Source organism: Leopardus geoffroyi, chromosome B3, assembly GCF_018350155.1.
Source record: "Leopardus geoffroyi isolate Oge1 chromosome B3, O.geoffroyi_Oge1_pat1.0, whole genome shotgun sequence".
In the NCBI taxonomy this organism is placed as follows: domain Eukaryota; kingdom Metazoa; phylum Chordata; class Mammalia; order Carnivora; family Felidae; genus Leopardus; species Leopardus geoffroyi.
Genome location: NC_059337.1, coordinates 133,492,958 through 133,517,838, shown reverse-complemented (window position 1 = coordinate 133,517,838; position 24,881 = coordinate 133,492,958). Strand labels below are relative to the sequence as shown.

General features: G+C 42.2%; 1 protein-coding gene across 5 annotated transcripts in view; it reads left to right on the top strand.

Moving 5' to 3' along the window:
- EFCAB11 (EF-hand calcium binding domain 11) overlaps positions 1 to 24,881 on the top strand; it is a 158,966-nt gene that overhangs the window by 30,254 nt on the left and 103,831 nt on the right. The window contains exon 6 of one of the 5 annotated variants that reach the window (XM_045451851.1): positions 16,551 to 17,108. The exons of 3 other annotated variants lie outside the window; for them this stretch is intronic. In XM_045451851.1, the coding sequence (XP_045307807.1) occupies positions 16,551 to 16,554 (4 nt within the window). In that variant the 3' untranslated portion in view covers positions 16,555 to 17,108. Of the gene's footprint in view, positions 1 to 9,120; positions 9,612 to 16,550; positions 17,109 to 24,881 lie in introns of those variants that run through there. One more of the 5 variants, XM_045451846.1, reaches the window with a different exon arrangement.

The following is a 24,881-nucleotide window of genomic DNA, read 5'->3' as shown; positions in this document are numbered from 1 at the left end:
AAGAACAAATTGCTGCTTAAACCAAGAGATGATACATTACGCAAAAAACAAAGACAAAAATTGGTACTGGTTTATCTTATCTCTAAAGATATCATAAAATGTTTAATATATGGATTTCAAAACTTGAGAATCCTTTCAGTATTTGAAACTTTGCTTTCCACTTAGGACTGATAATCGTGATTTGTGAACTAAAATAACTGAGGCTGTATCAGAGGTGTTGTTTCATTATTCAGAAGTTCTTAGGGAATTCTTTTTCTGAAGATCTTTTTTTTTTTGTTTCCCCTACCCACTACAAATGGCAGAAGAGTTTGAGAACTGTGGGTAGTATTGTTGGTACAGTGGAATGAATGTGAGATAATAGGCTGTTTCTAGCACTAAAAGGTTAAAACAAAAAATATCTTTTGTCTTTAATACTGCTGGAACTTAGAGAAGATTTTATAGTGGTGGTGTTTTTGTTGTTGTCGTTGTTTTTGTTTTTAACATTCAGTGATCTTCAGTGCCTCTAACAGGTAGGATTAAAGCTATTTAACCTGGCCCTCCAAAATCTGATTCCTTTTCAAACTCCTCTTTCATTAGCCCCAAATTCCTGTGTTTCCCTTGGCGTAATGCTTGTTCCTTTGAATGTGTGATGTGTATTTGAACTTCATTCTGTTTCCCCTATTGGCAGTGCCTTTCTGTACTTCCAACCTGCCCAGATTAGACCTATCTTTCAAGGTCCTGCTCAATAAAAGTTTCTTTTTCTTTATATTGAATAGTCTTGTCTCCTTTCACTAAATTTTGGTACTATTTATGGTTGTATATTTTTTCACTTGATAAACAAAATGCAGCGTTTAGGATTATCTTCATAAGATACTGCAAACTCTTTGAGTTTATGAGCTTATCTGTAACCCGCTGGCTCCAGCATGTTGCCTCATGCGTTGTAGTTACTTAATAAATAATTGTTGGTTCATTGTCACTCCGAATATCCAGTGACAGTGAAATTCTCACTTACGTTTTTTTTTTTTTTAATGGTTTAATTTACTTCTTCTAAACTAGGAAAAAGTACTTTAAAATGCAATCAGGAGCTTTGTAACCACATGTGGCTTTGCCTTCCATTTTTCTCTTTTTGCATGTGGTTTTCACAAATTAATCTCTGATGGCCTCTTTGCTTTATATCGTGGTCGCTTGCAATTCACAATTTAGCCTCAGCTGTTATCAAGGAGCTGGCTTAATGTTCTTTCCTGACTTTGCCTGCCATCAGCACCCTGTGATACTTCTGGCAGGCATTTTTCTCTGCATGGGTATATTTACTCCTCCATGCCTGGGAGGCTTCTCCATCTCATTGTAAGCACTGAGATTTGCACTTTCCCACCACCTGTCAATTGGCAAAAAGCTCTGGGAAGCTTCTGCTTTCCAGCCATGAAATGAAATGTGGATGTGCAGAAGGCCCACTTCCTGACCCACTGTCTCAGGTTCTGAGTGTGCAGGCAGATTGCCAGACACTAATGTCATGTTGGAAATATCGAGGCTCCACGAGGCTCTCTAATCATGACCAGAGACATTTAAAGTTATATCTGATCATTTTGGTGTAAGAATCCCATTCTTCATGTTACGTGGGAAGGTCAAAAAACAAAGAACGTCTAACTCTCCTCTTCTGGTTATTAAACAATGGTCGACAATAAGAGCATCACGACTCATTGATTAATATGTTTTCAATGTCAAAGTTTCAGTGGGAGTAGGGGATTAGGAGGGACGGCTATCCTCTTGGCAGAAAGATCAGATATGTCTCCTATCGTGGCCATTATAGAGGGAAGGGTTGTCACGAACTTGGGTAAAATAGACTAACAGACAGTTCTATTATGCTAAGTGGAAGAGAGTCTTACAGAGCCTAGGACCCAAAAGGAAAGTCATTGAAGTTAGCATTTATTTTCCAATTTATTTTCATCTCTTTTGAAGTAATATTCCTATATTCTTTAGCTTTCTATAATTCCTTTCTGCCGATAGCACACTTGTTGCATAGCATTTTCTTGGACAAGAAAAAATTTCTCAGTCATTATTTTGTGCATCAGAACAATTCTCTTCTAACTGTAGTCATGTGACTTCAACAAGAGCACCGTTCTTATAGTGAGTACCTACTGGGATGAATGTGATTATTGGCCCAGCAGTACCTACGTGCTTCTGTGCCTAGAAAAGTATTAAAAAAGCCTAGAAATCATATGTCATTTTTTTGTAACCATGCATAGATAGTCATTACCAGCTATACCTATGTAAGTATAATGGCCAAAGAAGTAGACTTACTGAGTTGCCAATTTTTATTTTGCAAATTTTCCTATCTTCTCGGCAATGGTAATGCCTGAATTTTTATTTCACTCTTTGGTTTCAAAATCTTATTGTCAGAGATTTCCTTTTCTGATGATCCTCGTGCATATGGCTCCTGAGTGGACAGTATTAATGTGTGTGAGCTTTTCAGGCTGACCTCAGAATTTCCCCTCTCTGGGGATTTCACATGTAAAATATTGAATACAACCACTTAAAAAATCCAGCTATGGAAATAGATTTGAATCATTTTAAGAAAATTCCAGCTTTTCTGAGGGCTTTTAATTGATTTTTGTACCATGGAGAAAAATTATCTCCTTGGGGATCGAGTGCGGGCTTGGGGCATTTTCTTGAGTGGACACCATGCACCGAGGGCGGCCGGTGACCTGGCTGGAGACCGTGAATATAAATCAACATCAGCCTGGGGGGCCTGGTGGTAAGACAGGAGTCCATGTCCGTATCTGAAGCGCTGGGCAATCAAACAAAAGGTGGTGAGTTGGGGAAAAGACTTCTATCCTTGCATTTGCAGATTGTCCGTTTCCCAGTATTTTAGAACTGGTGCCACAGGAATCGAAGCTCAGAATCTGGACAGGATACAGGTAGAGAAGAGCAATGGCCTCATTACGTAGATTTTCAAATAGAACATGCTATTTTGGTTTCTTTAGTTAAGCTAACTTCGTTTATATTATCAAGGATATAGTATTTGATTGGAAGGAATATTTAATCCTTCTTACATTTCAGATATCCAGATTTTGTAGTCCTGTTTCACGTTAAACCCACCCAGATGCAAACTGTACTCACCTTCACAGCCCAGCTGTTAAGGGGGCACTGGGGTGGCTCAGACGGTTAAGCGTCGGGCTCTTGACTTCAGCTCGGTTCATGATCTCACGGTTCTTGCATTCGAGCCTTGTGTCGGGCTCTGTGCTGGCAGTGTGGAGCCTGCTTCGGATTCTTTCTCTCCTTCTCTCTCTGTCCCTCCCCTGCTCACATGCTCTGTCTCTCTTTCTCTCAAAATAACTGAATTAAAGTAAAGTTCTTATCCTGAAAGTTGGCCCTACCCTACCCACCACCTTCCAACCCCCAAAGGGAAATTGTCTTCACCTTCTGCTTTAAACTTCTAATCTGTCATAAATATCTTTCTCCTTTATGCTTATTCATAGTTAATTTGGATACCTATAATCCAGTATTAGGGCACGAGCTTAATGTGAGCAGGCACAGAAAAGTGTTGACTATCACGCTAGAGACAGCACAGCGCAGTTTCGTACATGTTGAACAGATGACTCCATTTTATGTAAATGATGGCTTATGTAGCGAATGGGCTTTCTATTCTCTATATTTTTTGCTTTGCTCTCTAAATGCTACACCCAGCGCCATATTAAGGTCACGTTGAGCAGTGAGCCCCAGGGCCGGGGAGCAGGAAGACTTGAGTTCTGGTCCCAGTTCTGCCACAAATCACCGCACCTCTCTGGCCTGCACTCTCCTCATCTCAGAAATGAGGGTGTTGTGTTATATTATCTGGCAGGCTTCTTCTAGTTCCAGAACCCGCTGGTGGGGTCATCTATCATGGAGAGTGGCATGGCAGTCTCCTTTATTTTCTCTGTGTATCACAGATATTATTCAGAAGCGACCGCCGCCTGAATACAGATGTGGTCTGTCAATGTGACAAAGACTGCTCTCAAGAGGAAATTACTGGGTTTGACAGCTATCCAACCCTGGGTTTGGTTTTTGAGGTGTCACTATAACAAGTGTTATGGCCGACGTATCTAATTCCTCATCTACATATATGGTCGAATACGCTGTTCCTGCTGTAATAGCATGAGGGCTATTTTTCTTTTACTCCAACTGTCACATAAGATACTGCTGCCATGGTTTCTTTCTTATGACCAAATGTTGCTAACCCTTTCAGTCATCCCTGAAGTTATTAATAGCCACACATCATGAATGTATTCATGCCATTTTCCTTTATAGAAAGAGGAATCCATTTCTTAGGCTTTTCTTTTGTAGTCGCGAGCTAACTTCTGGGTAAAACAATCCTAATGATACTGTGTGTTGTATTAGTAAAATAAGAAAAGCTCGTATTTAATAAAATAAATTTATATTTTACGTGAGATATTTAATATTATTTTAAGATGCGAAAAAAATAGGCTCAGGATTAGGAGTTCCACTTAAGAGTTTTGATTGTCCTTCTTATCTGTCTCCTACAATGAAATTAAAATTTTCAGTACTGTGTTTTTACTGTGACATAAGGACCTGTGATTTGCCACCTCACGTCTAGCCATCTTGTCTGCGTTCCTCTTACCCAGTGCTCCTCTATCAGGTGACCTTGAATAGACACACGCTTGCCATTTAAAGAGCCTTCCAGTGACCAGCAGCATCAGCACCAAGGAGCTTATTAGCAACGCCTAATCTCAGGCCCCACTCCAGACCTACTGAGTCAAATGTGTTTACTTTAACGTGATCCCTGAGTGATAGACGCGCACGTTCAAGTTGGAAAATGACTGGCTTGCCCTTCCAGTTACATTTCGCATGAGGAAGATTAGCGTTACTTTTTCTTTTTTTAGCATTATTTTTTAATTTTACTTTTTGAATTCAGTAGTTTTTCATTGCCTGCCAGCTAACCCCTAGAGTCCTTGGCCTGTCATGCAAAGCCCCTACACGCACACACACACAGAGGCCTTGTGTGCCTTCTTAGCGTGTCTCCCATCGTCTTCTCAAATCAGAAATTCTCCACCATTCCGATCTGCCTGCCATGTACTGATTTTATCATTTCTCTTCTGGCATTTTTGCTGTTGCCAGGTTCACTGCCCTCTCTGCTCTGACTCCCTCATCCACATGCCTGAATGGCATCCATTCCTTAGAGCTTAGCTGAACTCTGTCTTCTATGTAGCCTTCCCTGATCACTCCAGCCCAGAAAGTTTCTTGACCTTCCTTAGAACTCCTGTAGCATTAAGGTATCTAATAATAGTAAGCACGATAATACTAGCCACTAACACTTACTGAGTGTTTACTGTGTACCGGGCACTGTGTTGAATGAATCCCTGTAGGATCCTCATGGGTTAGGTCCTATCTGTCCTCATTTTATGGAGGGAAAAGTTTGGAGAGGTCACAGACTTGCTGAAAGTCACCGGCTGGTGAGTAATGGATCCGAGACTCAAACAAACTCAGGCGGGTTAACCACCAAGCTTGTGCTGTTACTCACTGTTATATTCCCTTCTCTCTTCTTTTAATGGTATGATCACCCTGAGGACAGGAACCATGCCTTTTATCCCCACAATACTGAGCATAAACATGAGGAAGCAAGGCATACCTGCTCTGCCCAGAAATGCTCTTGTTAAATCAGTTGCATGATGAAATAGCTTTTCTCTGTTCATATGAATTGGTATGGTTTGGATTGTGATACTTGAGACTTCATTTGGTTATCTGCACTATAAACAAAAGGAATCCTTGACAAAATATACAAAAGGAAGCTGATGTAGTGTTTTATCACATGAAACCGGAGCATTCATCCCAGTTCAGGTTGCTTTGATAGGAACCCATGTGTTACGCATTTTGCCTTTGGAATTACATCATAATAGTGTTTTGCCAAATAAGCTGTGAAAGAAAAAAAAATTTTTTTTTAATGGCATATGGGTTTTTATCATTTTAACTGGGGTAGGGGTGCTAATCTAAATCCATGATTGTCTCTTGGTAAGGTAGGATTCTGCTCTGGTTCACTCGGAAGACCTTTCTCATCAGTAGCCGTGAGTTCAGCATTGTGTTTTATCATTTCTGGCTTGACCACATTATCTGCTTGGCCTCAATCTGCTGCTAGAGACAATCAGGGTGAAGTAGTAATTAAATGCACCATGGACTTCGCGTAGCGCCTCTTAGTTCCTGTTCTTTCCCTCGCCTCTGCCTGTCCCAGTGCCTAAGTTGACCCCGGGAGAGGCAGGGTAGGCCCTAATACGGATAACACTTTACCTTTTTAAAAAATTGAAGTGTAATTAACATACAGTGTTAGATTAGTTTCAGGTATACGTTACTAGGTGCTCGTATGAAAACATACTCTTAATCCCCTTTGTCTATTTCACCCATCTCCCCACTCGCCTCCCCTGTGGTAGCCACTAGTTTGTTCTTTGTGTTTGAGTATCCAACTCTTGATTTTGGCTCAGGTCATGATACTAGGATGGAGAGATACAGCCCCACGTCAGGCTCTGCACTGAGCGTGGAGCCCGCTTGAGATTCTGTCTGTCCCTCTGCCCCTCTACCCCGATCACACTCTATCTTAAAAAAAAAGAGAGAGAGAGAGAGAGAGAATCTATTTGTCTCTTTTTTTCTTTGTTTCTGAAGTCACATGTTGAGTGAAATCATATGGTATTTGTCTTTCTCTGACTGACTTAGCATTATGCTGTCTAGATCCATCCATGTTGTTGCAATGGCAAGATCTCATTCTTTTTTTTATGGCTGAGTAATGTTCCATTGTACGTGTATACCGCATCTTTTTTTTTTTAATTTAAATTTTAGTAAACATACAGTGCAGTATTGGTTTCAGGAGTAGAATTCTGTGGTTCATCACTTACATACAACACCCAGCGCTCATCATAATAAGTGCCCTCCTTAGTACCCATCACCCATCCAGCCCGTTTCCCATCCTACCTCTGTCCATCAACCCTCATTTTGTTCTCTATCACTAAGACTATGTTATGGTTTGTTCCCCCACCCCTTTTTTGTCCCCCTCCCATATGTTCATCTGTTGTGTTTCTTAAATTCTACATGAGTGAAATCATATGGTATTTGTCATTCTCTGAATGACTTACTTAGCATAATACACTCTAGCTCCATCCACATCATTGCAAATGGCAAGATTTCATTCTTTTTTATGGCTGAGTAATATTCCATCAAATATATCGACCACAGCTTTATCCATTCATCATTCGATGGACATGTGGGCTCCCTCCATAGTTTGGCTATTGTAGATAATGATGCTATAAAATTTGGGGTGCATGTATTCGAATCTGTATTATTGTATCCTTTGTATAAATACCTAACGGTGCAATTGCTGGGTCAGAGGGTAGTTCTATTTTTCGTCTTTTGAGGAAACTCCATCCTGTTCTCCAGAGCAATTGCACAGTTTGCATTCCTGCCGACAGTGCAGTAGGGTTCCCCTTTCTCTGCATCCTCACCAACACGTGTTGTTTCTTGTGTTGTTAATCCTGACAGGTGTGAGGTAGTATCTCACTATGGTTTTGATTTGTGTTTCCCTGACGCTGAGTGATGTTGAGCCTCTTTTCATGTGTCTGCTCATGTAGCTTGAAATCCAGAATTGTGTTGCCTCTGGTTTTGTTTTTCTTTTTCAGGGTTGCTTTGGCTATTCGGCGCCTTCTCTGGGTCCATACAAGTTTTAGGATTGTTTGTTCTAGCCCTGTGAAAAATGGTGGTGGTATTTTGATGGGGATTTGCATTAAACGTGTAGATTGCACTGGGTAGTAAAGACATTTTAACAACGTGTGTTCTTCCATGAGCATGGAATGCTTTTCCATTTCTTTGTGTCCTCAGTTTCTTCCGTAAGAGTTTGACAGTTTTCAGAGTACAGATCATTTACCTCTTTAGATAGGTTTATTTCTAGGTATTTTGCTGTTTTACACCCCATTTTCTTTCATCTATGAAGTTGGGTTGCTTCCATATCTTGGCTATTGTTCATAGTGCTTCAGTAAAATAGGGGCGCATATATCTTCTGGAATTAGTGTTTTTGTTTTTGTGGGGAAAATACCCAGTAGTGGAATTACTGGGTCATATGGTAATTCTGTTTTTAACTTTTCAAGGAACCTCCATACTGTTTTCTACAGTGGCTGCACCAATTTGTGTTTCCACTGACAGTGTACAAGGTTCTTTTTTCTCCACATCCTCGCCGACACTTGTTATTTCTTGTGTTTTTGATTTTACCATCCTGACAGGTGTGGTTTTGATTTGCATTTCCCTGTTGATGAGTCACGTTGAGCATCCTTTTATGTGTCTGTTGGCCATCTGTATGTCTTCTTTGGAAAAATGTCTATTCAGATAACCTTTACTTTTCCCAGTCCTCTCTCCTGCTGTTCACTCACCTCGACCCCCACCCTCGTCTATGGAACTTAGGATTTTAGGATCCCAGAACTAGTTACTGGTGGCTGAACATGGCTGTTGGAATCTTGTGCTGGACCCCATCATTCTTTCCCCCCCAGTGTATCTGCATTTTCCGCCTCAGTTGTTTTGGGCTGCAACTAAGCCCCCGGAATGTTTAACACCACTTTCCCCTCCTTATCTTCACTTGTAGTCTAGCCTCAGGCTGAGCCTCTGTGGAAGGGGCTTTGGTTTTGACCTGCCCACAGCCCGGTATTGCAGAACCCGTGCTCTCAAGTGGCCTTAGGTAGTTAGTTGGACCTGCTCCTTGCCAGTCTGTGACCTGGAGCGAGCTGACCATTTGTCTTCTTTGTCCAATGCTTCCACCCCCTCCCCCAAACACACCATGGTACGTTTCCCTCCCCCTCTCCCATCCAGAGTAATGTCTGTGAACTCTATGTCCACCTTCCTGGATCCCGGTTCTTAGATCCCCTGCTGCCTGCTTTGGTCCTCTGATGGCCAATCCCAGAATGGGACCACATTCTCAGTTCAGGCAGAAACTGCTGTACCTACTTGACCACAGTGTTTGGCACACTTCTGTACACAGTTTCGCAGCCCTGGTCCTGTGTAATTCCAGAATGCTTTCCTTTCCATGCTCAGGTTTGGCGTTGCTGTCACTCGAAGTCATATCCTGCCCTTATTAGCATCCAGGAGAACTTGGTCTCATCTGCCTTTGATTTCCTGTTTCAGGGATAGCAAATTGTTGGCAGGAGAGTCAGCATCTTCTCCTGGACCCACGGCCTGTACTCATCTGAGGGGCCTCAGAACTTTTGGCATTACACTCTAAGCCAGTTCCTCAGCATTGTCACACACGATCAGATCAACTTGCTCTCTGTCATCGTTGTACCAAAACTTTCCTTCTGCTCTGCAGGTGAGCTTGCCTTTCTGCTTCACGGACAGGGCCATGGCCTCTGCCCGGGTTATGTCTCCTGCCTCCTCTTTGCCCCCAAAGCTCTCAATTTGCTTTCAATTCTAGTTGTAAGGAAGAGGATCTCTTCTGTTTTTCTAATCTCTCTGTTTCTCTGATCTCTTTTTCTAATTCCCCTCCCTTGTTCTGATCTCACCCCCTCCCCTTTTTCTGATCTAAGACCTTTCTCCATCCGCCATTCCCTCTCCTGTGTGTATAACTTCCATAGCTGTCTGCACACATACTCTCATCCCCCAGCCTAGAAAGCTGCCCCCACCACCTAAGTCCCTCCAGGTAGCTCCCCCTGTTCTTTTTCTCATGTTTCATTCTTGTCAGCTTCTCAGGGTGTTGAGCATCTTGCCAGGGAACCCTGTCCTTGATGCTCAGACCCCCTCAGCTTTCCTGGCCTGTATCCGTCCATTCATTAAACACCTGCTAGAGTCATCTTACTGAATCCGTGCAGTGATCCCACACATCACCTCTTACTCATAACCATTCTACAGATAAAGCTGAGGCCCTTTATTGCTAATTTCAAGCCATACTGGACCTAATTCTCAATTATTTTATCTTTCGGTTAAAGAAGAAAACTGATGGGGTGCCTGGGTGGCTCAGTCGGTGAAGCATCCGACTTCAGCTCAGGTCATGATCTCACAGCCCATGGGTTCGAGCCCCGCATCAGGCTTTGTGCTGACAGTTTGGAACCTGGCACCTGCTTCAGATTCTGTGTCTCCCTCTCTCTCTCTCTCCCCCTCCCCCGCTCATGCTCTTTGTGTGTGTGTGTGTGTGTGTGGGTGTGTGTGTGTGTGTGTGTCTCAAACATAAACAAACATTAAAAAAAATTTAAAGAAGAAAACTAACATGGGAAACTCACAAATAATAAAAACATTTTATTTGATGGCACTCATGTTGCTGGTACTTGTTAATGGTCATGTGTTTTTCTTACACCTCGAATTTATATCTTTTGATTTAAGAATACCACTGCCTGATAATGGTAGAGTAGGCTGAATTTGCAGTTAAAATAAAATATCTGAACACACTTAGCCTTCAGTATCATTCAGGAATTATGTTAAAGAACCTATGTAGGAACAAAAATAGAAGTTACAAAATGTATTTCTCAACCCAAGTCAATATTATTGTTGAGGTTTCTTGTAACCCATTCATGACTTCAAATAGAAATCTTCTCTGCCTTGGAGATGACATGGCAAGGCTCCAACCCGAGGAGAGGAGAGGGCCATAGAAAAGTCACACTCTCACTCCCTTTTTGCAGAAATTTAACTGTGTTTGATGGAGTATTCAATGAATACATGAACGAATGAATGGACGGGTAAACAAGTGAGCGAAGGAATAGAATGAAATTGATCAAAGTTTGCATCTTCAAATTATGTGTTAAATTGGGTAGAGCATCAGGGGCACCTGGCTGGCTCAGTTGGTGGCACCTGCGACTCCTGATCTCAGGGTCATGAGTTTGAGCCCCATGTTGGGTGTAGAGATGACTTAAAAAAATTGGGTAGAGCATCTGCTGGTCCTTAGTTTTATCTGAGACTATTACACATTGTCTTCTTTACTGGGCTTTCAATTGCAGATTTAGACTCAGAGTTTAAAAAATATGAACTTGACCACACATTTGTATGGAACTGCTATCATCATAAAATTATTACAGTAGTTTCAGACTCTATCATAAAGCTTTTAGTAGAACTCTACCATCGGAGTGAGATTTGATTAATTGGACAGAACCTTCTTTTTCTTTCTCTCTTGTGCATTGCCTTGTAGAGTAGTAGAAAAGTTTCTGTAGTGACCAAATTTGTTACAATATTGGTGCCATTCATTCTGCAGGTTAGAAGTTGGTCCTGACAACAAGCTGCTGGATGTACTTTTCATGGACAAATTGGTTGTTTGGGGGAAATCACCAGACTTAGTTCTTCAGGAATATTTATTTTCACTGACTGATTTCATTGTATGGAGATCAGATTTGAACCCTAAGGGCTTAGTTGTGCTCTCTTTGTACTGTTATTCATTGCTAGATGTGGTTCAGTTAAACAGGAAGGAAAGATAAATGGAAAGATAGTGGTGTATATATATGCATGTCAGATGCAAATCAGGAATCTTGGTGGAAAACTCAAAAGTTTTTATTTTTTTAATAATTTTTAAAAAATGTTTGTTTTTGAGAGAGAGCACAAGCAGGATTGGGGCAGAGAGAAAGGGAAACATAGAATCTGAAGCAGGCTCTGGGCTCTGAGCTGTCAGCAGAAAGCCCAACACGGGGCTCAAACCCATGAACCGTAAGAACATGACCTGAGCCAAAGTTGGATGCTTAACTGACCACCCAGGTTCCCCTAAACTCAAAATTTTTAAAAGTGAAATTACCTCCTCAATCATTTTTTTTCCCCAATTAAATTAGTGTTTGATATAAACACTATAGGCTAGTGTAGTATTCAGGACCATTTAGTTTCCTCTCTCTTTTAGTTTCAGATTTTCATTGTAGTTCTTAGTCTTTGTGTTTTGAGGGTGCGATTATGGTGTAAGAAATCAAATTAGTGTTAGTGGGTAGATTCAGTTTTCCCTAATGACTTACTAACCACAATATATCTCCTTCTTATGTAAAAAAGCCAAAGCGGATTACTACTTATTTGACTGACAAGGAAAGGCATTTCTAATTTTATTTAGAAGCTGAAGTAAATTACTTTACCACAAATTAAATGTGAAATAAACATATGATCCTCTCTTAATGAACAAAGCAGGTCGAGAACCAAACAAGTTTGTAGTAGATCTCTTTAGCCAGCTGGTGGTGCTAAAAACTCTGATAAGAAACTAATTGGAAAGAGAGGAGGTTAATCTGGAGCCTTCCTTAATAAATGTTATGTTATTAGTTTTTGAAAAATTAGTACCACAAGTCTATGTATTAGTACCAAAGTATTACGTCTTCTAAGCTTAGGAAGCAACCCAAATCTCTTGGATAGACAGCAGGATACATTTCTAGTAAACTCTTGTAAAAATGTCATTGGCTCCCACAGTATTCACATATTGGAAGTTACGTGGTTGTGTAACATCTGGCTTCATCCTGGAAATAGCCTTTAGCCTGTTGTCTAGGGAATTGAAGTATGGACAATAATGCATGTCCGAGAAGCATACGTGGTTCTACTTACGATCCAAATTTAGACTTGAGAAATATTGATTACTACTTTTTACTCTTAACATGCTTCTTAGGGCTAGGTTTTTTGCTTAGCTCTTTTTAACCCCTTGTTTTTTAATGCCAAAGAAGTCCAGTAGAGCCATAGTCTGTTCCTTGAATGCGTCCTGAGATGCAGGTAGCAGATCAGAGAGGCCTTAGAGTCAGGGAGAGCAGGTTTTGAATTTCCCCACGCATTTCATAACCGTCTTCCTGTAGTCACTTACGTACATTCTTTACAGTTCAGGTGTAAGCATCTTTTTCCCCAGAGTTGGCATAAGCATTAAATGAGACAATGAGTGCTCCTTGGGTGTTGTTTCCCTGCGCTGCCCTCATTCGAGGCGCAGGCTGGGACTCGGTCATCTGAGCCTCTGCGCTCCCCTGGACTAAGCCAGGCCTGAGGACAGCAGGTCCTCTTTGGGTCTGATAATGCCTCGTGCCCCACTAATGAAAAGATATTTCTAGGTTGTGAAGTTCCACAGGGATTTTGTAGACTCACTGACTCACAGAAGAGATGGTTGATCTGGTTTTCAGATATGTCCCTCTCTATCCTGGTGATACTTACCTGTAGGTCAAAATCTGCCTAAGCATTGAAGACTGGGGAAGGGAATACAAGATTGCTGAAAGCTGTAGCAAAAGGTGGTCCCTCAGAGTTGGTTTATCCATTCATTTGTTTGTTTCACTCTTTTTGAGACTTCCTGTTCCAAAGATGAACTCCAGAAAAGCTTCAAAATATCTCTAAGAGCTGCAGACTTCAAGAAACAGGATGCTTCCTGTTTGGCAGGAACTGATAGGCAGCCCTTATCTGTGTAACAGGAAGATTATTTAAACATTCTTTACAATGTTAGGGGCACCTGGGTGGCTCAGGTGGTTAAGCCTCCAACTCTTGTTTTCAGTTCAGGTCATGATCTTATGGGTTTGTGAGAACGAGCCCCACATTGGGCTCAGTGCTGATGGTGCACAGCCTGCGTACGATTCTCTCTCTCCCTCTCTGTCTGCCCCTCCCCTGCTCACACACACTCTCTCAAAATAAATAAATAAACTTAAAAAACCTTCTGTATAATGTTATAAAAATCAGTTATAAGATTACAAATTTTTTAAAACTTTTAAAAACTCTGAGAATAAAATTTATTTAATTTTCCGCAGCATATTCTGCGTTTCGAAGTTTGAAACAAGTTGGCAGAGGTTTCATTGTGATGGTAGAATCATTAAACACTATTAATTAATAGTATGGCTGTGTAAGGTATGAAGTTTTTAGAAAGGGCACAGCTGATATCTTTGGTTAGAGCTCATTGATTCGGATCTTTGCGATTTAAAGATCACAGAATTGTGGCATCGAATGGTGGCAGAGTCTTGAGACGTCATGTACACCATCTCTCTCATAGCTAAGAAGATGGAGGTCAACGAACTTAATGGCTTACCCAAGGTTACAGAGACCTGGATCAAAACTCCAGTCTCCTGACTCCCAATTCAACGCCAGCGTGTTCTCAACGCCAGCGTGTTCTTTTTCTGTCCTTCTACACAAGGAGTTATTTTCAGTGTAAATAAAAGCAAGTGTGTGTATGTTCAGCCTTCATAAACTTTCATACTAAACACAGAGCATTGTTTCTGCCCGGTTATCACAGTGGAAACTTTGTATCCAAGACAGCTAATTAAGATGCTCCTACCTACATTTTGGAGCAGAGTTAGGGGAGGGCCGGGAGGCACATCATAACACACAGTTCTCAGAGTTAAACAAGTGCCTGTGTCTGTTTGTTACCCTTACAGAAGCAGGCGGGGTTTTCATTCCCCGTCTGCCTTACCTGCTCTGCTCCTCATCCCTGGCTAGATGAATGACATCCCCTGCTGCAGGTGTATTAGTAATTTCTGAGTTTGTTCCCCACTAAAAATGACCTCATTGTTTTGTGCTTCTTTTCCATACTTATACAGTAACAGGAAAATAAACCAGCTCTGAGTACAGCCCACAGCAGAAATCTTGTGCTCTTTATGCAAGTTTGATTTATAGACGTGTACTGCAGAGCAGAGTGACTATGAAACATTCATCTTCCCACTGCTAGTTGCCATGGAAATCAAGTACACAGAGCAGTGTCATTCCAGTCCTGGTGATGCCCGCAGTAGTTTATTCCTTTGTTGTTCTCGTTTCTTAAGCAACAGCCTTGCATTCTTTCATCGTTACAATTAATCATGCACGCAAGTTTTTATCTTTCATCTCAAATAGAAAGTACTAAAAATGTCTGACAAAAATAGGGAGAATTTAAATACCCTTGTGGCTTTAAATATGCATTTGTGATTTTCCCCCTCAGTCCCATTGGAAAATAGGTCATGTAGAAAAAAAAAAAAAAGCACATATTAATGTACAGAAATTTCAATCAAGAGAGCAATAGAGAAATCTGAGCAAAAAGCAATGCTACGCTCAGGAAATCTTCAGGAGCTTCAGACTCTCGGGCCTCCCGGTGCTTGGAACTAAATAAGTCTGCATTTTGGGTAATGCCAACCAAAAACAGCCCTTGAGCTATATATTATCACCTCTCCTTTTGTTTTGTTTAGCCTCCTTATGAGTTTGAACAACCTGAATATTTGCTGGATAGATGATGGTAGATTTTTTAAAGAGTAGGGAGGCTTTTTTCTTTAAAGGTTAATAAAGTTCAAGATGTTTTTACAGAGTAAGTAAAAGGAATTCTGGTTATTCTTCCTTTTTTTTTTTTTTTTTTTTTTTTGCCCCAGTTTAACTTAACGTAGTTCATAGTACCTACCATGCCAACAATTAGTAAATATTTGCCAATTATCTGCCTTATTTCATGGAGCTTCTGGCCAAGTCTCTTGGTTAAGAGAGCATGTTTGGAATAAGTGTTCCTTTGCTTGTTGGCTGGGAGACCTTTGAGAAATATCTCAATTTACCTTGGTTCCCTTAACTGTAGAGTGTGCAGCTATAAATTAGGATAATAATGGGTTGTTGATAATAACTCTTGCAAAGCACCTAGCTCCTTGCCTGGCACAATATGAATGCTCCGGTGGGGGATAGTGGTGGTGGTGGTGATGGTTATTACTGGTAAGATTACTGCTCTCACTGCTGTAACTATGCCAGGGCAGGGCTGAGTGCTAACACGTGGAATGAGACTCCCTTGATTTCATCCCCAAAGCCCAGGACTCTGTCTTTAGGGTGGAGTTCACAGGTGATTGCCAGTGCTGTTACTTGGGCTGTATAGACTCCTTTTATCTCAACACTTTGTCTCCTAGGATTTTGGTATTGACAGGGGTATTGACAGTGGGCCTTTTATCTGCAAATTGGCCATCAATGTCAACGTTGCAAGTTTCTGTGACTGGACCTGTTTCTTACAAAGGGCTGTGTTGGGGTGGAGGTGGGGGGAGTGGGCTACCTGCTCCTGTCTTGCTAGGGGAAGGTTCTAGTGTTTGTCTACAGAGCCTGAAATAGCCTCTGATCTGCCGTCTCTCCACCCTAAGGCTCCCGTGTTGCTTTGCAGTGGCTGCAGCCCTCCTTCAGCCCTTCTAGAATTGAAGTTTTCCGAACGGGTGGCAGACGCTTTCTTTGTTGAAATTCACTCTCCTTGGCAGTCCTCCAGGGCACACGGCAATGCCTATTTATTTGATTTAGCTTTTGTTTGGTTCGCCTTGTATTTGGTCTGTTTTGCTTTGTGCAGATCTTTTTCTCTCCAAATTTTCATGTTTCGATTCCTTGGACCTCATTTCTATTTATTTTGCTGGCTGGCTTCGTAGTATTGCTAAAAGTTGTTTGCTTTAAGCGATCACAAAATGAGTAGCCTTAGATTCATTGGTCTTTTCTCTCGCCAGCCTGATCCATAGCATGGGAAGTAGCTCACTTTTGTTAATGATAAGAACAAAATGGCCTTTGTGTTTTCCCTTTGCCACATCCTAATACTATACCACAGTGTCCCCAGTTCTCTTTCTTTGTCGTTTCCTCTCCCCTAGCCAGTAGGCTCATGTCAGTTTTGAAAAAGAGACAGTAGTTGAGCTCTTCTGAATCCTGTTTTCTCCCTTCCCGGGTGTCCTTCCTGCTTCTTCCCACAGGTGAAAGACGCTAAAAGTCAGACTCTCATATCTTCCGTGTGAAGCTCTCAAGACTCAAAGTGACATGGGTACTCGGAATACACCTAATACATTTTTTGTAAAGAACTACTACAATTTAATTTAAAAAAAAAAGAAAGAAAGAAAGCTGTACACCACACCCCACCACCCCAAACGGGCAATTCATAGAAGAGGAAACCAGAAGAGATGCGCAAACACAAGGAAATACAATTTCACACCTACCACATAAGCAAAAATGTAAAAGTCTGACGATATCCCAGAACACTTACACATTGCTGGTTGGGATGACTGCATTGGACACAGCGTATACAGCTTTCAAATCGGCAACTAAAATTTAGACCCTCTGTGGATGCTTGGTAATGTTTCCAGATCCTCCCTGGATGCCCGATCGTATGTGTGGTCCTCACCGTATACTTAACGTGCAACATGACTCCTGTCTTCTTGCCCCCAGTCACGTTAGGAGGGGTCTCTGCCCTGTGCACTTCTGTCCTCAGACTTATGTCTTTTTCTGTCTTAGAAATAAATATGTGTTATCATCTACTGCTTTGCAGACACTGGGAGTATATGAAAGGAAACAAGCCAAGCACTGCCCTGCCCTCGAGGAGCTTATAGTCCAGTTGGCGAAATAGGTAGTTAGTATCCAAGATGGTTAATCCTGAAAGGTGACTGCAAAGCATTATGGGAATGTACGCGAAGGATGCCTAATGGGGGCTGAGGATGGACATGGGGCTGACTTCAGAGAAAGCGATCGCCAGTGTGAGAGTGAAGGATGGAAATAGGCAGGGAGGGAGAGAGTGTCCTACGCAGAATCCATCTGCAGAGGTCAGCAGCAGAGCCTGGCGATTCTACCAGCTGAGAGGTCCTCCATACAGCTGGTCTGTTACTGAATCCGCTCGCTCTCGTTTGTCTGGGTGGGTGGCTAGGGCCAGAAGGCTAAACACAGAGTGATGGGGCTGGAAAGGTAGCCACAGGACAAATCATGGAGGGTTTGTACATTTCAGGAAGTTTGAACTTTGTCCTGAGGACAATGGAAAATCATTGACAAAGTAGGGAAGTGACGTGATCAGATTTGTGGTTTGCAGTGTGGAGAGTGGATTCAAATGTGGCAAGCATAGCTTCTATTAGGGTTGATCCCAGGGACCACCTTCCCATACTCCTCTTCTCCTTAACCGCACTGCATGTCCTGATCAGCAGTCCAGCTTCTTGCAGTTTCCTGATTAGCACAAAGACTTGCCCTAAACTCTAACCTCTTTTCTAGCTTCCTGTCCTGAAATCCAGAACTCTGCCTTCTCCTAAGCTTCTAGCTGCACTTGTGCTAAAATAAATGAGTCATCTGGGACATCCACTAGATTATCATCGTGTGGCCCAGAGAGTCCATTACTTTGCTGACTAGCTTGGATCCCCGGGGACGTGGAGGCCAACTTGGATGTAACCTGAGCTTTGACTCCTGAAATTCATTGCAGTTCACACACTTGGCCTTTCCTGCCCAACCAGACCAGGTCAGACTTGACCTGGGAGAATTCCTGTAGCCTCTTATTTCACTAGCTATTCCATGCTGGTTTCCATTACACTCCCATGTAGGACAATAAAAATGAGAAGAGGGATTGAAGTGAGATGAATTGAACTAGCCAACAGACTTTGGGGAAGTTACTTGACCTCTGTGTGTGTCAGTCACCTCATGTGTAAGATACAGTTATGAGAGAACGTACGTCACAGAGCTGTTTGGGGGTCGTACGAGGGACCACGTGGGAGGACACCGTGTGCGGCCCCTAATAGGCACCCACTGTTCATTAATGTTTTAGTGAAGGTGTCCAGCCCATCATAGAGCAAGAAACAGGAGAACATAAAAGGCTTTTGAGTTCAGGAATAATTTGCCACCACTGAATGGATATTCCTCTTGAAAGGTCTTCTCCGCCTCTCCACTGCAGATAATGGAGAGATGACAGTAATACTACACCCCCTGCCCAGTCAGGGGTCCTGACCAAGTTGGCTTCATTTCAGATCTGAGATTTTATTCTGTTGATTTTGTTCCAGAGATCGGCTGCATTTTCGTGAAATGAAATCCCCTTTGCATTTCATCAATTGTGCTTTCTTCCAAAAGACAGTCACGATATTTGTCTCAACTTTATAGTTTGAGCCTCCCAGGACCAGCCTTTCTTGCTTCTTAATAGTGATAATAACAGCCACTAGTTGATCAGAGAGTAGATGACAACTCTCTCTCTCTCTTGATTCATTCCACAAATGAGTTCCACGTGTAAGGCACTAAAGAGGGTCCCTTCCGGTCTATAAGAGCAAATCAGACAGGACAGTCTTTCAGGGAGTGACTGTAAGATTAGGTAGAAAACAGTACCTACTGCAGAAGCACAGAAAGCCGAGAGGATTTAATTCCAGCCAGGGCAGTCCCAGAATTTAGCAACGGAGCCCGGATTTGAAAAACCCTGGGAGGAAAGGCACCCAGAGAGACAGAGAGAACAGCACAGACGGTGAGCGGATGGAGGGGAGTGGGAGGCAGTGGTCGCAAGGACGTGATAAAATAGTGAACACGACGCGGGTGCCAAGCCCTGTCCCCAACCCTTTGCTTGTCATTAACTCCTTTGATCCTCACAGCAGCCCTGGGAGGTGGCGACTGTTATTCCTCCCATTTTACAGATGAGGAGACCAAGGGGGGCAGAGTGGCGGGGTGACTTGGCAAAGGTCACCTGAATGGACAGAAATTGGCCCTGACCCAGACAGTCTGACCCCAGATTGGAAGCGCAAATAAGCACATCCATCATGCAAGGGAGAACCTTTTTGTCTTTCCCTTTTATATCTCGCCCCATGTGCACCCTTGAAAGGGATTTTTGAATCTCTTTATCAATCAGGTCTACTACAGTTTACAGATTTTTGAAGGAATCATTTTATTTAAGGGCTCTTTCCAGTTCAATTTCAATGGAATAAAGATCTGGACAGCATATAAATTTTCACAGTAAAAAATAGAGCTGTATAATCTATGGCTATAACCCTTTTCAGAGACCTAAGGCTGTGGATATATGAAAACACTTTAGCTGAATTGTACACCCTTTTTATAAAATTCCCTGATTTCTGACAATTTGGTCATAAAACCTTTTGATAAAAATCTCAAAAACCTCATACTGCAAAACTGTAAAATGTGACTGTGTTAAGGGCCAAAAAAAAAATTCTGTATTTTAGACTGTCATGAACTGTTTAAACATCATAATGGGAAACATTTATGGCTTAAATAATTGAAGTCCACGTTTCTCAGAATCCATCTACTCCTCTCAACCTTTTGTTAGACCTTCAGACAAATCACCAAAGTGACTGGCTTGAGTTTCTCCATTCCTCTGCCTTCTCCATGGTGGGGGAGTGGGATGTGCCCTGGGCTGTCATTCAGCTGTTCAGGCTTGGAGCCCATATTGTGGGGAACTGACTCGGGCATGTCTGTTAACTTCCCTATACTTCGGTTGCCTCTCCTTCTAGCTTTAAATACCTTGATTCTCTGTTTTCATACCTTTTGTTGGATTACTCTTTAAAAAAGATTCTTGTTTACATTTATTTATTTTTGGGAGACAGAGGGAGACAGAGCACAAGTGGGCGAGAGGCAGGGAGAGAATGAGACACAGAATCCGAAGCAGGCTCCAGGCTCTGAGCCATCAGCACAGAGCCCGATGCGAGGCTCAAACTCACAAACTGTGAGATCATGACCTGAGCCGAAGTCGGATGTTTAACTGACTGAGCCACCCAGGCCCCCTTGTTGGCTTGCTCTTTAAAGAAAACAGTGATTCTAATGTCTTTGGCAAGAAATGAAAAAAATGCAAATAATTTGCTCATCAGTGTCATCAAACATCGTCAATTTCAGCATTATTTAACAAATGTTTATTAAGCACTTACTATGTGCATGATAAATTATGTGTTTCGCTGCCCAGCATTACCAGTCATGGCAATGTTAAATCCTCAGATTTCTTGGAATTTACCTTCTCTGTTTCCCCATTCTCATGTCTGCATTATATACTATAGAATCTTATACTCTTTATTTAATCTTATTTTCTTATATCCCAAGCAAACAGAGCCAAACAGAAAACTCTAATCTCAAAGGGATCCTTAGCATGTTGCAAATTATGATTAAATCGTATTCTTTCCATTTTTTTCGATGTTAAGCAGCCCCATTTCAACCTACCGGAAAAACCATAGCCGTCAGATGTTCGCATCTAATCCAGATGGGTCAGCTGACATACTAGTTTTAATGGTTTGCAGTGATAAATTTGTCATCGGATTGGAGCCTTCTCTGGGTTGTAAATTGCTCAAACTCAAATGCTATGGAAAATTTACAAGGACTGCCGTTAGAATAGAATGTTTTAAGTTACCTCAGTTGTACTTGGCAGGGGCGGGGGGGGGGGAACCTGGTAAGGGGTGTATCAGATAACCATAAGTTCACGTGGCAAAAAAACAGCTACTGGGCTGCTTGTCAAATAATAAACTGGATAATGATGATGGCAAAAGCACCGGTCATTTTTTGATTGCCAGGCATTGCTACTATTCCATTCACTCCTCACAATAAGCTAATGAGTTGTACACCATTGTCATGATTCCTATTTCACAGATAAGAAAACTGAGCTTAGAGAGGTTAAATAATGTTCCCAAAGCCACACGGTTAATGAATAGCTGGCAATGCTCTAAGTTGCTTGTTGTCACCCTCTGTTCATCATATTTAAAGTGAGAGCCATTATCCTTATCCTCAAGTCAGCTCTTTCTTTCTATTTCTGTCAGTGATACCATGATTTTCCCAGCTTCACTTGTGCAGTCAGCATTGATCTTTCCTTTTCTGCCCTGGCTCTTCATTTGTTCAGCCACTGGTCCCTTTGCTCGTGCAGTGTCTTTCTGCTGTCAACCCCTCTTCCCATGACGTTGGTGTAGTAAGTGTCTGGGCCCCACTTATAAGGGTGCGTGCTAAAGTCACCCTCTGCCCCCTCTCCTCAGGTTCTTCTAACTTCTCTCCTGATGAGCTATGACCTTCACTCATCATGCGCATGACTCCTTTCTGGGATGTCCCTTCCTCTGCATCCTTCTCTGTGAGCCCTTCCGGCGAGGTTGGGTTTCCTCCTCTGTTGCGTGACCCGATGCGTCCGTTCCTCAGTGACTGTCCCCTCTTCTCAGTGTTCGTGATGGTACTTCTTTATCTCATTGTGCACTGAGCACGTGCCACCTGCCTTGCATGCCATACGGCTCCTCCTGCCTGTGATCTGCCTCTCTCTCCCAGTGGTGCTCAGGACCCCTCATGAACATCTGGAACATTGCTGTGTGCCCGGAAGTGCACGTTTCCAGGTCCCACGTGCATGTATGAGGACAGCAGCTTTTATGGTAACTGTATGGTAATTCATTGAGTCACGAACTCTCGCATTAATGCCCCAAACCTTATTATTCACAAACCCAGTTCACTGGAAAAGGAGCACAAGCATTCATGAGGCAGTCGGTTGTTTGCAAAGATGGCGGTAACAACTCCCTCCACCCCTTCCCTGTGGGCACCCTCCTTTGCAGAGTACCATGGCTCCTCCCATCAAGAGGTGGAGTTTTCCTCCACGGTCTGAGTCTGAGCTGACTTTGTGACTTAATTTGACCAAAGGTTGTGGCAAAAAGTAGCAAACCACCAAAACCTGAGGGTCACATTGGGAATCCCCCTCTCCTAGGATCCCTTCGGAAGCCATGCCTTTAGCTCCATCAGCCACTGAGGTTTCGTCCCACTGTGTGCACACAGAGGTGGTTTGAGAAGCTTCTTTAATGACAGTGCGTTTTAAAGTTCTGCACCTCGGGGCGCCTGGGTGGCTTAGTCGGTTAAGCGTCTGACTTCAGCTCAGGTCACGATCTCGTGGTCCGTGAGTTCGAGCCCCGCGTCAGGCTCTGGGCTGATGGCTCAGAGCCTGGAGCCAGCTTCCGATTCTGTGTCTCCCTCTCTCTCTGCCCCTCCCCCTTCATGCTCTGTCTCTCTCTGTCTCAAAAATAAATAAACGTTAAAAAAAATTAAAAAAAAAAAAAGTTCTGCATCTCTATAGAAAGGGTCTTAAAAGTAGGTAATAAATTATGATTGTTTACACACTCTAATACTACAATTCTGTGTTGTCTCTATAATTTCCTAAATGTAATCCAAAGCTAACATTGATTTTAAAAATGCTAATATTTTCACAAGGCTCAGTTAAAAAAAAAACGCTTGTGTTCTTGGTTTGCAAACACCTGGAATTTCCCCTTCCTTCTCTCCTGCCCATTCTGTGGAAACAAGGCCTGTATTTGCCAAATAGCAAAACAGCCTTTATTTGACAATGTACATTTTACTTTTGTGCTGCCGTTGAAACCCACTAACATTTTCTTTCACGGAAAATGACCATTTCTTCCAAGAGTATGTGATTTTTTTTTTCATACGCATGAAGTTTTAAAAATGAAACTTCATTTCAGACAGAATGATCTTTGGTTTTATGAAAGTGGAATATTTTTTACGGTTCTGTGGCTGTTCATCATTTTAAAACCTATTAGTTGTAACAGGTCAGCTTGAAAAATGAGGAGTTTTAAATTTAACTTAGACAAAATACCTCACGATAGATTCTGAAACTGCGCCAGTAAAACTGTGTTTAAATGATTCTTGAATTTGTTTCTTAAGGGATAGTTTTCTCCTTTAAATGTGTATTTGGTAAAGCACAGTAATTCAAATTCTGGTAGATGTGTAGGACTTCCAGATTCATGCATAACGCAGACAGCACTGTTTGCGGGGCTTTGACTCCTAATGACTGACCTAATGTGTTGTGTCTCCTTTTTCTGGCTGAGAGAAGGGATCTCATTTATAAGCATTTTATTCAGTAATATGTTCATATTGCGTTTTGCCTCATACGATTTCTCAGACTACAAGAATACCTGCGACATACAGAGATAGCTCCTATCATCGCTAGCAAAGTACAAGGTAATTTGGATAGAAAATACGTAATGTAATAGCTGCAGTCACAGAATATAATTAAATTAGTGCCTAGTGTAAAAATAGTGAAAGGATTTATTTTTAGTTTTTAATGGATCAGATGAATGTGATTAAAATATGTAAATTAAATAACAGCATTCATTTCCGTGCTGTTCTCTGTGGCATCGGCTCTCGCTAGTCTGTATCATAAGGAGTCCATTTTCTTCTCCCCTCCCCCATTTTCCAGTAAACCCAGTATTCAAGACCGTGAATTTGATAAAATAGGGAATGCATTTGTTACATGCTTCAAAGCCTTAAAATGGAGGGATTCACTCATCCATTTAGGAAACAGTTTTTTAGTACCTACTGTGCACCTAGTCCCTTTCAGGGTGCTTGCGGGGAGAGCTGTGAGCAAAGCAAACAAGGTCCCTGCTCTCAAGGAATTGAGTTTAGTTGTTAGACGACCGACAGTAACTGAGTAAACGAGTTAACCTCAGATACGGATAACATGCGATGAGGAAGGTAAAATAATACTTGAGAGAATGACTGAGGGGGAGGTGGGTAGTTTTAGACGGGGAGGCTAGGGGAGGCCTTTTTGAAGGGTAACCTTTGAATGAGACGGAAGTGATGAAAAGCTGACTGGGAGGAGAGCCACCCAGAAACCGAAAGAGCATTTGAAAAGGCTCTAGGGACGCCTGGGGGGCTCAGTCAGTTAATTAAGCGTCTGACTTCTGCTAGGGTCATGATCTCGTAGTTCGTGGGTTCGAGCCCCGCGTCGGGCTCTGCGCTGACAGCTCAGAGCCTGGAGCCTGCTTCGGATTCTGTCTCCCTCTCTCTCTGCCCCACCCCGCTCACTCTCTGTCTCTGTCTCTCAAAAATAAAAGTTAAAAAAAAAAAAAATTGAAAAGACTCTGAAGCGGGTGTAAACTTGGCAGGATAGGGAAAGTAAAAGACAACCAGAGTGGCTGGATTGCAGTGAGCGAGAGGAGGATTGGGGGGTGAGACTCGAAAAGTAGATGGGGACACAATGACACACAATGACACATGGATGCCCCTCCCCAGGATGTTATATCATGCAGTTACTATATTTTACTATATCATATCACGTTCTGTATGTTATTATATATCCTATCGTATTGTGTATATCGTATTACTATTACTTATTTTTGTAACCTTCTCTAAGGTTATAAACCTTGTAAAGAGAGAGATGAAAGGTTAAAGAAGGACATTAAGGGTCCTCAGGAAGTGTAGGTTTTCTGAGCATTTCCGGTAGACAAAGTCACAGCAGTGGGCCGTAGTATCCTTTTTTGTATCCCCACCCTCTCCCCACATTAGTTTCTAGTTGTCAGTGAAGTTCAGTTCAGTGGATGTCCAGAGTCCAT